This window comes from Aplysia californica, unplaced genomic scaffold, assembly GCF_000002075.1.
Source record: "Aplysia californica isolate F4 #8 unplaced genomic scaffold, AplCal3.0 scaffold00824, whole genome shotgun sequence".
NCBI lineage: Eukaryota > Metazoa > Mollusca > Gastropoda > Aplysiida > Aplysiidae > Aplysia > Aplysia californica.
Window position 1 is genome coordinate 202,037 of NW_004798094.1, and position 12,536 is coordinate 214,572.

General features: G+C 39.8%; 1 protein-coding gene across 1 annotated transcript in view; it reads left to right on the forward strand.

Moving 5' to 3' along the window:
• Positions 1-12,536, forward strand: part of LOC101854830 (putative glycerophosphocholine phosphodiesterase GPCPD1 homolog 2) — a gene marked incomplete at its 3' end in the record, with an annotated part of 32,586 nt that overhangs the window by 17,251 nt on the left and 2,799 nt on the right. Inside the window, 6 exon segments of the mRNA XM_035972744.1 lie at positions 141-273; positions 4,036-4,090; positions 5,721-5,813; positions 7,907-7,987; positions 9,235-9,262; positions 10,823-10,947. Of these exon segments, the coding sequence (XP_035828637.1) occupies positions 141-273; positions 4,036-4,090; positions 5,721-5,813; positions 7,907-7,987; positions 9,235-9,262; positions 10,823-10,947 (515 nt within the window).

Here is a 12,536-nt window from a genome sequence, read left to right on the forward strand (position 1 = left end):
CTCTCTCTCTCTCTCTCTCTCGCATTGGTCTTTCTCTTTCTCTCTCATTCTGTCTCTCTCTCTCATTCATTCGTCATTCTCTCTCTCTCTCTCATTCATTCGTCTCTCTCATTCTCTCATTCTCTCCCTGGCCGCTGTAGTGGAGATGCTCTTGGTGACCCCCCTACCCATCCTCAACCTGACCATGGAGCAGAGTTTTCAGACCCACTGGAAATGGAAGCAGGCCAAAGCTCTGGACATCGGACATAGAGGGATGGGAGCCTCCTACTCCAGGTAAGAGAGTTTCACCTTGGGGGTTAGTTGTAGAAAACAGTTTTACGGCACAAGCAACGCGTGTGAGGAAGTCAAATAAGTGCTGAAAATAATTTAGAGGTGGTTACCAGGAAAAAAATTGTGAGGAGAGGTGAGGTGAGAACAATAGTTGGGTTGAAAGGAAAAGAGAGATGGTGATAGACGATTGACAGGAAAGATGGAGAAGAGATGGTGATAGATGATTGACAGGAAAGGAGGAGAGATAATGAAGACAGACATTTGGTAAAAAAGAAAATGGTGAGATAAGGATGGTAGATGTTTGACTGGAAAGAAGGAGGAGAGGTAATGGTGATAATCGTTTGACAGAAAAGAAGGAGGAGAGATAATGGTGATAGATGTATGGTAGAAAAAAAAAGAGGAGAGATAATGGTGATAGATGTTTGACAGAAAAAATAAAAGAGGCAAACCAACCATGACAATTGTTGAAGTATCTGGGAACTAAGAACTGTCTGTGGAATATTTTATGGAACTCGTGAAAGAAATTCCAGAGCCAAAAGCACACGACATAAGGCCCCAGGTCCTATCCAGGCACTTACTCCATTCAGTTGAGAACCCTAAGTGATTTGTGAGATGAATGTCAGTATCTTACCTTCATTATACTCAAGATTCTGTGGCAGAAATTTGCTCTTGGCTAGTCTCACCAAAAGGATCCTCAGAATTCTTCATTCATTCTTCAATTGATTTTGTTTGCTACTTTACTTTATCCTTTCTCTTGTACCCTTAGATGTCGAGGGGAGGGGCAACATTTTTCAGTTAAGGGTTAAGAGGGTGGCTTCTGTTGTTGATATGTTATTCTTCAAATGCATCTAAACAACACAGAAAGCATTCTGATCTTCTCCTCGAAAGACGCCATTTGCAATTTGCAAACCCAGACATGCCGGGTATTTTCATGCAACTAAATCCAGCCGGGTTTAGAGCGGGCGCTGATTGGACCGGCTCGGGGCCACCATGGATGGATGAAATCGGCCGTCTGGCAGACGACACGTGGTTAAGTCATGCAGCAGGGGCTCTCTTGGTCTAGAGGTACGGTGTGTGCCTCTCAGTCAAAAGCTGCCGGGACCGACCAAAAAGCTGCCAGGAAGGAAAAAACATTTTGTTCTAAAAAATTTTCTTCTTTCTTTCTCCTCCACCTTTCCTGTTTTCTAGTCCCTATTTTTGTTATCTGCTTTCATCTCCACTTTCTTCACCCTACCTTCCTCGCTTCCTCTTTCCCTGACTCTTTGTACTGCTACTTCTCGCTCCTTTCTGCTGTCTTTCAGCCACACCCCAGATCTTTGGGTTGGTAAGATCGAACATCTTGCCTTCTCGGATAAGTGAAGTCTCAGAGGCCCCTTGTGCAAGTTGCGCACATTAAATATCCCATGGTGGTCCTAAAATCTGTATGAATATACCTCGGCCGCCACCCGGAGAAAATTCCAAATTGATTCCTACCAGCTGAAAATACTCTGGTCAGTGTAAAAAAAAAAAGAGTGCCTTCGAAATTTAGATGTGGCTGCCTGAAGGCATGGGGCCCCATGAAGTAGGAAAAATGGGTCACATAGGTAAAATATCAGTTGCAGTCAAAAAGATCCAGCAAGGGAATGGGGAAAAAAAAGATTCCATCTACAAAGGAACCTTGTCATTTATTATTATTATTATTATTATTATTATTATTATTATTATTATATTATTATTATTGTCATTATTATTATCGTCATTATCATATCAGAATGTCTCTGAGGACATAGCTTCCCCGATGATCTTTCTGTATGGCTCCCTGTTTGCTTTTTTTCTTTAATCAAGTCCTTATGTCATCTCACCTCCTTCGTCTTGGTCTTCCTTCTTTTCTCTTACCCTTTTGTCCTTTCTCTCTGTCTTATTTCCCCTACCCTTCTTCTGTTTCTGTTTGTCGTCACTTTGTCTGCTTATATTATACCGTATGACAACTGTTTTTGTGTAAGTGCTTCCCTGTGGGTGGTTGGCGGGCGCTCTGGTGTGGTTTGCTTCTTCTTTCCTATGAAACATCTATCGTCCTTATCTCCCCTTCTTCTTTTTTTATGTTTGTTACTCTCTTGTAACACCTCTAATCTTCTGGTGCTCATATGACCTTATGCAGTTGCTAGCGCCATAAAACCTCTACCAAAAAAAAATGCGTTCCTGTGATCGAGCAAAGTGATCCTTGTATTGTAACACGCTTTTATGGAATGTAATCGAACTTTCTCTAACAACCACCTGTCTAAGACAATCACCTGTACGAACATCCACTCCCCACCTCTCTCCTTGTGTTGTTTTTTTTTTAAATATTATAATGACACAGTTTTAGAAAACCACCCATCTGAAATTACCTATTTTTTTTCTTCTCGACTCTGGGTGGTTACGATGGACGTATTTAACCATAATATGTTGTCATGTATCTTTGTTCCAGCTTACTTCCGACTCATACCTACCTAGCTTATGTTCTCATGGGGCAATAGTCAAGACTCCCATATTATGTATTGATACATCTACACAAATACAGCAGAATGAACCTTTGAAAATAATGCCAGTGGAAGTGCAACTCCTTGCATCACGTTGCAGATGCAAAAATGACCAACAGAGAAATTCCATCTCTACATCAGACAGTGTTACTGAGCGTCTGTAAGGTAGTAGTGGAGAAATGTTGTGAGGTGCAGGGGGAGGGGGGAGGAAGGACTATTTTAACCCCCCTCCGATTTGTAGGGGTCACCACCGGTCTTGATTGACAAGAAACGCTTCAAAATGAGACAATGGTCACTTCAGTTTGATTGTACGACCGACCTCTGTCACAACCACAGTGCTCGTCAAAATTGATTTTGTTTTAATCAGCATTTATTTTTTTGGGTCCGTTTTTTTTTCCACACAAATGTAACTGTGTGATCAAAAATATTACATGAGCTTTGTGGTAGTACAATGATAACTGAAGATAATTAAAGAGCTTTTTTTTTTTAAAACTAGGTTCTGTCCACTTTTGCAAGTTGGTGAGAAATGACAGTAAACATTTTACTAATTTATCGGAAAAGCTACTGTTCGAGTGGTCAAACTAGTAGATTTTGCAGAAATTATTCCTATTGTTCCTCACAAAATGAAGCTGAGATTCGGGATTTCGACAATTATTCTCTTCATAACCAGATATCTGAATTCCGAACTCGGTTACAACTATAACTCTGTTTTCATAAAAAATGGACAGAACTAAGTTTTGGAGAAAACTCGCTTCAATTATGAAAGCATAGCTGCCAATCCATATGTGAAATAATGTATTAAATACATTTTTGAGAGTCTGAGTAAGGTAGTCCTTTTTCGTGTTGAAAATACATATTGTTCTCTATTTTCTAGTATGGATTTGCTGGTGCGAAAGAAAAATTATGAATTTAAGAACAGGATTTGCAGATAATAATGAGAAGGAAGCCCGTAAGTCAGTTGGAGATATCTTTTATTGTAGCTCTACTTTGAACAAAGCTTAAACGTATTAAATGCTCAAACGAGAAAAGTTTTTGTGAAAGGTTTGGTGGAGGGGGCAGTACTAGGCCAATGCCCGCTCTCTAGCTAGACCCACCGAGTGGGTGGAGAGTCAGGGTTCTTTTTGGGGGTGGGGGTGTTGTGATTTTGAAAAGTTGGCAGCTATGTTCCAGTAGCAGGAGTAGTGACTTTTTGACCGTTGCTTCTCATTTTGAAGTGGGACCCAATGCTGTTTTTCCCATGCCTCACACACATCTTCTTTGTTCTCAGAGTGAGTATGCTCAAGGAAAACACAATCGCGTCCTTTGCTGCGGCAGGGAAACACGTAGGTTTTCTGGCTATTGGAATTGTGCAGAAAAGAAAAAAGAAAAAAAAACAACCGAAAAATGAAAAAAAGAAAAAAATTTAAAAAATCTGTGTGCAGTTTTTGTATTTTTAGATAGTTCCGACTGGAAAAAAAGAAAAGAATTACAGTGGTCCCTCGGAGTTAAAAAGCGTGGGTTTTTTGGGGTTTTTTTTTTAGTTTTTGTTTTTGTTGATTTTGTTGTTTTTTCTTGAGGTGGGGGAACTGTTTATTGGTTTTTGTGGCTTTTTTTGCCCGTTTAAGAGTTCATTAGTCAGCAATTGCACACCCTATACTCTTTCATGACAACGGAAAATGTGAAAGGAAGATTTGACAAACGGCTCAGCCAAGTGAGTTTGGTTGGGTTCAGGAGTTGTCACTTAAGGATGAGGCGGGTGGTCGGAAGGCACCATTGGTAGGTCTGACTACTTTTCTTCTTTCGTTCTTTTCTCTCTGTTTCCACCAGTCTTTTTCTGTCTCTTCCTCATAATGACTGTTCTCTTGAGATGATATGTGTCATGACGCGGTGGAATTAGGCGCTCGTCAATTTGTGGACATGAAGAGTTATTGTTATCATTGTAAAGTTTGTTCATTTGTGTCTCTGCCTAGGAAAGAAATATCCATTTATCTTTGAATACAAGTTGAGATATTTGCGATTGAAGGAGGTGGGGGTCGCCTGGTTTTAGAGGTAAAATTAGCGAGAAAATGGCCACCAAAGTTTGGTTACTTCCATAGCTTGAGAGTTCGGGGAAACTGAGAACTTACATTTTTTGGGGTTTTTTTTAATCAACGTTTTTCAGTAACATCCCTGGAGAAACATGCTCTTAGATGGACGTGAAAGGTGTTGAGCCAAAAAAAATAAAAAATTCTATAAAATTACCAAACTGACGGAAAAATGCCAGTTTCTTTAATTTCGATCTTTTGATGAGCGCCTGATTTCACCATGATGCCTCACATATGCTTCTCTTTACTTTCCTTTATTCAAACGAACAAACTGCAGTTAAGACTCAGAGAGGGGCCACTGTTTTCAAATCCTTAAAGTTTAAGAAATGCAACCTTGACAAGTTAATTTAGAGCGAGGGATGTACTGTGCACAAAACATGTTAAAAGATTAGCGTGAGTGTGTGTGTGTGTGTGTTTGTGTGCAAAGCCTTACAGGCTATTTTTGTTTCAGTCTCTTTATTCTTTTTTTTCCCAAAGTCTTTTTCAGTGAAGGGAAAGAAATATGTAGGCTTTTTTTTTTGTTGCTATTGCTTATTCTTAAGTTTATTTTTGCTTTTTAAAATGTTGCGTTGACCCGTATGTCTTTAATTTTATGCCCGTGTAACTTGTCCAAAATGTCTGTGAAATGTGTTTTTAAAATGTTGCGTTTACCCGTATGTCTATGACTTTCTGTTTGTTTGTGAAGTCTGTTCAATAATATGTCTGTCATACCGTTTAGATTTTACTTCTTTATTTCAACTTTATATTGATGACGGAATAGCTTTATTTATTGATATATTTATATATATATGTATATGTTGTGGTATTATGTTTCAGTGGCATAGAGAATAGATTTTTTAGGATGTTTCTTTAGAGCTGGTGTAATCTTTTCCCTCTCTTTTTTCGCCAGGGAGCTGATTTTGTTGAGTTTGACGTTCTGCTCAGCAAGGATAAGAAGGCGGTCATCTACCACGACTTTGTGGTCAACGTAGCTTATACCAACGTAAGCATGGGTGGTTGGCGGGTGCTCTGGCGTGGTTTGTTTCTTCTTTCCTATCAAACATCTATCGTCCTTATCTCCCCCTTCTTCTTTTTTATGTTTGTTACTCTCTTGTAACGCCTCTAATCTTCTGGCGCTCATATGACGTTTTGCAGTTGCGAGCGCCGAAAAACCTCACTAAAACTAAAAAAACAACGTAAGTTTTCTTGTGGCCGGGTTCTTCTTTCATTTTTGCTTTTTGTTGTTTTGTTTTCTTTGTGGGCGGTTGTTGGGTGCTCTGGTGTGGTTTGCTCCTTCTTTACTATCAAAGATCTATTTTCCTTATCTCTATTCCTTCTTTTTTATGTTTGTTACTCTCTTGTGACGCCTCTAATCTTTGGCACTTGTATGACCAATAAGGTCATATAAGTGCCGAAGAAACATCGATTCATTGAAGATGAATATTTAATAACATAATATGCAGATAATATTTAACAACATTTGTATAGTGCATGATATTCATTATCTACAGCATGCCCTCTGGTCTTTGCAATTGTTATGTTATTACCCCAGCAGATCCTAGAATTATCAGAAACATTCTTGGCTTCCCAACTTTTTACAAGAGCTAAAACACTCATAAATGTGGGTGGTTGACGGGTGCTGCGGTGTGGTTTGCTCCTTCTTTCCTATTAAACAACTATTGTCTTATCTCTCCTTCTTCTTTTTTACGTTTGTTACTCTCTTGTAACTCCTCTAATCTTCGGCATTTATATGACCTTATTGTGTTGCAAGTGCTGTAAAACTCTTACTAAAACTAAAAACTTATAAATTGACAAGATCTTTTAGTCTATAGCTTGGTACTTGTTCACATCTTGGTGAAAAATGGGAACATTCATGTAAAGTGCCCTTTTTCAAGAACACAATGTTGGGCTCCCAACTAGGTTTGAACCCACAACCTTTTGGCTGTCTGCCCAACTGGTTCAAGTTCTAAGACATGTTGTGAAAATTTTTGCTTTGAGATGAGACAGTCCTTAAATGCTGCACACCTGTCCATGATTGTTACTGTTGTTGTTGGATACATTCATAGTCAACCTTCTTTTGATCTTCTAACTTCGAAACTGTCTGGGTCTCACACCCCATTCATTCAGTGGGTGGTTGGCGGGTGCTCTGGTGCGATTTGCTTCTTCTTTCCTATCAAACATCTATCATCTTTATCTCCCCTTCTTCTTTTTTTATGTTTGTTACTCTCTTGTAACACCTCTAATCTTCTGGCGCTCATATGACCTTATGCAGTTGCGAGCACCGTAATACCTCTACTAACCCCCGGGGCAGTGCCACTGACTGAAGTGACTTTAGGCCATTCCCAAAGGGGGGACATTTTTCGTTCAAGCATAGTAGAATTGTAAATGGGCTGACTCATGTCACACTCATAACTGCCTGATCTACAACAGGGAACTGCTGCTTTTTCTTTCCTGATCCTTACTATTGTCATTTTCCTCTACTTCTTTCTATTGTATGTTTGTCACTCTCTTGTGACCTGCTATTTTGGGGTTCCTTGATAGTCGAAGCAGACCTTGTGCTGTTGAAGCTAGAGAGGTGAGCAGTCTAAGTCTGATTCCCTGTAAAGACTTTTCTGTTGACACCCACCCCTTGGCGCTCATATGACCGTATGCAGTTGCGAGCGCCGTAAAACCCTCTACTTAAAAAAAAAAAAAGAACCTCTACTAAAACTAAAATCCCCTCATTCAACACACTAAGATAGCTTAAGATGCAGAACCTCTGAATTTTATGTCCATCTTCAGCTGAATCGAACCGGATGGCCTTGAAAACAGTCTAAAACATTCAAATTCAGGAAGCCCAATTAGGCGCATTCAAGCCATGGCCATCAGCTCCCTAGCCCGGCGTGATATCAACTGAGCTAATGGTGGGCTCAGCTTCTGATTTTACGCGGGCAAATGATTGAAGAACGGTAGACGAAGTTCTTGACTTACATCGTTCGGACTGTCGTAGATATTTTTTCTTGCTTTGAACTTTGGGACTTTTCATTTCATGTGGAATTTTTTTTTAAACTTTGTCCATTTGCAAAAGTTAATGCTTTTAAAAAATCTTTTTTGCAGAAAAAGAGCCAAAAAGCCAAGACTGAACTGTTTGAAATTCCTGTCAAGAACCTTACACTTGCCCAGCTCCAGTCTATGAAGGTAGCTTTTTGTTTTTCCTACAAAGACCAATGAGTAACAATGTCATTTGTTACATTTGATTGGAAATCTTTATAGTCCATATTCAGATTTTGTGGTGTAGGGATGATGGAAGTAATAATGATAATGATTTTTATTATTTTAATGGAAAGGCTTTTTGCCATCTTACGCAGAAGTCTTGTGTTCGATTTCCGTCGAGGAAAGTTTTATTTTTTGAGTGTCTCCATCTGTTTGTTGGGAGGTTGTATACCTCTCTCAGCCTGAATTAACTTTAGAGAGAGAAGCATGACAGTGCTCTTAAGCCAAACTTGGGATGGGATAGAGCTGACAAGTGTATAATAGTTGCCAATGAGTACATACAAAATGTATCTATCACATTTGAAAAGGGTGGGTGGTTGGCGGGTGCTCTGGTGTGGTTTGCTCCTTCTTTCCTATTAAAAATCTATCGTCTCCTTCATTTTTATATTTGTTCCTCTCTTGTAACACTTCTAATCTTCGGCACTTATATGACCTTATTGTGTTGCAAATGCCGTAAAACTCTAACTAAAACTTAAAAAAAAAATTTTTCAGGGTTTTTGTATGGAAGTCTGTTTTTGTGTTTGTAATACATATGTGAAGAGACAGCGTTGTGAAATCAGGCACTCGTCAAAATAACGAAATCTGAGAAATCTGCATTTTTCAGTCTGTTTGGAAATTAAATTTCAAATTTTTTTTTTTTGGCTCAACACCTTGTATATCCATTCAAAAACCCTTTTATGTGTGGATTTTATGGAAAAACGTTGATTAAAAGCACAAAAAATGTGAATTGGCAGTTTCCAAGGACTCGTAAGCCATATAAGTCACCAAACTTTGGCGGCCATTTTTTTGCTTATTTTACTGCTGAAACCTGATGACTCCATCTCCTTCAAATCGCAAATATCTCCACTCTTATTCTAGATAAATGCGTATTTTTTTCTTCGAAAGCAAGGCAAATAAAGAACCTTTAAGGTGACACCAATGACTTCACGTTCCCAAAAATTGACGATCGCCTGATTCCACTGCATCGTGACACATATTCTGTTTTCTGGTATTGTTCCTTGTGGACTTGCCAATCCGAAAAGATGGGATGTTGTATCCTTCTCAGCTCGGGTTGGCCCCTTCCAACAGGGTCAAAAGCTCGCCTCATGAATGATCTAAATTGTGTGGATGGAGGCTTAAAAACATCTACTTTAAAAAAATTATTATTATTGTTTGTTTGTTTTTTTTTTCAGCTGTTTGTAGCTGGAGACAACAGTGTTGGTAAGTTGTTGCTATTTTATTATTTAATCTTCTTCCACTTTTTTGCTGATTAAGTTGAGCGCTGTAAAACCTTTCTAAAACTAAAAACTTGTCTGTCTTCCTTTTTTTTTCTTTGTATGTTATCTCTAGTAACAAGTTTAGTCTTCCTCCTGCCCATTGCCCAGAGCTAAAAAATCTTTGCCCCCCAGGTACCAGAATTCTGTTGAATGTGACAATCAAATTCATCAAAAACCGAAGGAATTAGAATCGGATCTAAAACCATTAGATCAAACACATTTATCACTGGAATCATCGACATGGGGTAATAGTATAGATTGTGAAGCGCATAGAGCTTGCTGTTGAGCGGGGATTTGCGCTATACAAATGAAATGCTATCTATTATTTATTATTATCACACTGATTACAAACCTTCGGGGGCTCTCGTGGCCTAGAGGTTAAGGTGTTAACCTCTCATTCAAAGGTCCCGGGTTCGACTCCGGGTAGTGACAAAAAAATTTTCTTCTCTAAATGTGTCTCCTTTCACCTCCTTTCCTGCTCTCTAGCAATGTTCTGTTGTCTGCTTTCGTCTCCTCTTTCTGCCCCCCACTCCCTCATCTCCTTTGCCCCCCTCCTCTGGGCTCCTGATTCTTTCTACAGCCTTTCTAGTTCTACTCCTTAGCTTCTTTTTACTGCTGTCTTTCAGCCACACCCCTGATTTTCTGGTAGGAAAGATCTATACCTAGCCCTCTCGGACAAGGGCGAGAAATCTCGGAGGGCCCGTGTGCAAGTTGCGCACGTTAAAGATCCTTTGGTGATCTAAAATCGATAAGAGTAGGCTTCGGCTGCCACCCGGGCAAAATTCAAAATTTCCTACTGAAAAAGTCTAATGTGTCCCGCGCGCTCATATGACCTTATGCAGTTGCAAGCGCCGTAAAGCACTTACAAAAACAAACAAAACAAACCTCCGTGGGTGGTTGGTGGGTGCTCTGGTGTGGTTTGCTTCTTCTTTCCTATGAAACATCTATCGTCCTTATCTCCCCTTCTTCTTTTTTATGTTTGTTACTCTCTTGTTACACCTCTAAATCTTCTGACGCTCATATGACCTTATGCAGCTGCGAGCGCCGTTAATCCTCTACTAAAACTAAACAAAGCCTTCTCCTCTGCGTGCTGTCGATACAGGAATCAACGACGAGGAGTGTCCGCTGGAGGAGCCGGAGGGGGGGGGGACATTTCTCATTCAAGCATAGTAGAATTGCCAATGGGCTGACTCATGTCACGCTCATAACTGTGCCTGACCTACAACAGGGAACTGCTGCTTTTTCTTTCCTGATCCTTACTATTGTCATTTTCCTCTTCTTCTTTTATATGTTTGTCACTCTCTTGTGACCTGCTATTTCTGGGGTGCCTTGATAGTCGAAGCAGACCTTGTGCTGTTGAAGCTAGAGAGGTGAGCAGTCTAAGTCTGTTTCCCTGTAAAGACTTCTGTGTTGACACCTGCCCCTTGGCGTTCATATGACCTTATGCCGTTGCGAGCTCAATAATACCTCTACTAAAACTAAACTTTGCGTGCTATCGATCCAGAAATCAACGACGAGGAGTGTCCATTGGAGGAGACCGAGCCATTCCCGACGCTGGAACAATGTCTCCTGGAGGTGGACGCCAACACGGGCTTCAACATCGAGATCAAGTACCCGCTAGTGGACATTGTGAGTGACCATGGAGTTCTGCAGCGTGGGTGGTTGGGGGGGGGGGGGGTCTCTGATGTGGGTGGTTTGCTCCTTCTTTCCTGTCTAACATCTATCGTCCTCGCCTCTCTTTTTCTTCTTCTTTTCTTCTGTATGTTATGCTGCTCGATTTGTTGTTGTTGTTAGCGATCCAGTAGCATTTGAGCGTTAACTCTTCTGCTTGATGCCATTCTGTAATAGCTGCTTGTCTGTTCTAATTTTTGTTTTGAGGAGTAGAGGCAGTTATATGTGTGGGGTAGCTTGGGAAGAAAACATCCCCTCAAATCGGTTAATTTTCTACAGAAGAACAGATGATGTTCCACTGTCTCCAAGGGGTAGTCACATTGTGGGCTGGCAGCAGACTGCTTTACTCCATTTCGGTTGAGATGTTGATTGAGGGGAACATGTTGGGTTCTAAGTTGAAAGATTATGGATGCTGCTCAAGTAACTCCCTAATATCTGGCACTTGTACAATGACTTATTTGTGTTGCAAGTGCTGTAAAATTCTTACTAAAACTAAGAGCTTCAGCAGTCATTTCCCTTTGTTTTCAGATTTGTTTCAACTGCCAACTGTTGACGGCTATACTTTCTGTAAAGCATCTTTCCTTTTTTTTTTCTTTACGGAAGATATTATTTTATTTCTGACAAGGATTTGGTTGTGGGTGGTTTGCTTCTTCTTTCCTATCAAACATCTATCGTCCTCATCTCCCCCTTCTTCTTTTTTATGTTTGTTACTCTCTTGTAACACCTCTAATCTCCTGGCGCTCATATGACCTTATGCAGTTGCGAGCGCCGTAAAACCTCTACTAAAACTAAACTAAAAAACATGGAGTATATTATTTATTTCTAACAAGTCTTCGGTTGAGCTTCGCAAATGCCACTTTGATATTACCATACATCACCTCAATGTTGCAACTGTAACAAAAATAATGTTTCTTTTCATACTTTAAAAAAAATGAGATATGCTGTCTGCCTGTTATAGTTACAACAAGCTTAGTATTTCCTTTTCTTTATTTTACATGCAGTTTCTAGGTACTGAAGTGACAGCATAAAAGCCCTCGACAGAGGGGATCATACAATGATATTCTGCCTTTAAACACAGCACATACCTCTAAATTATTACCTAAAAAACCCAGAAAAAAACAGTGGGTGGTTGGCGTATGCTGTGGTGTGGTTTGCTCCTTCTTTCCTATCAAATATCTATCGTCCTTATCTCCCCTTCTTTTTTATGTTTCTTACTCTCTTATAAAACACCTCAAATTTTCTGGCGGTCATATGACCTTATGCAGTTGCGAGTGCCGTAAAACCTCTACTAAAACTTTAAAAAGTCTTTGGTTGAGCTTGACAAACACCATTTTGATATTACCATACGTCACCTCAATATTGCAACTGTAAAAAAAATATGTTTCCTTTGATTGTTTCTTTTTCTTTATTTTACTTGCAGTGTCTAAGTACTGAAGTGACTGCATAAAAGCCGTCAACAGAAGGGATCAAACAATGATATTCTGCCTTCAAACACAGCACATACCTCTAAACTATTACATAAACAGAATCAAACCAGAACCCCCCCC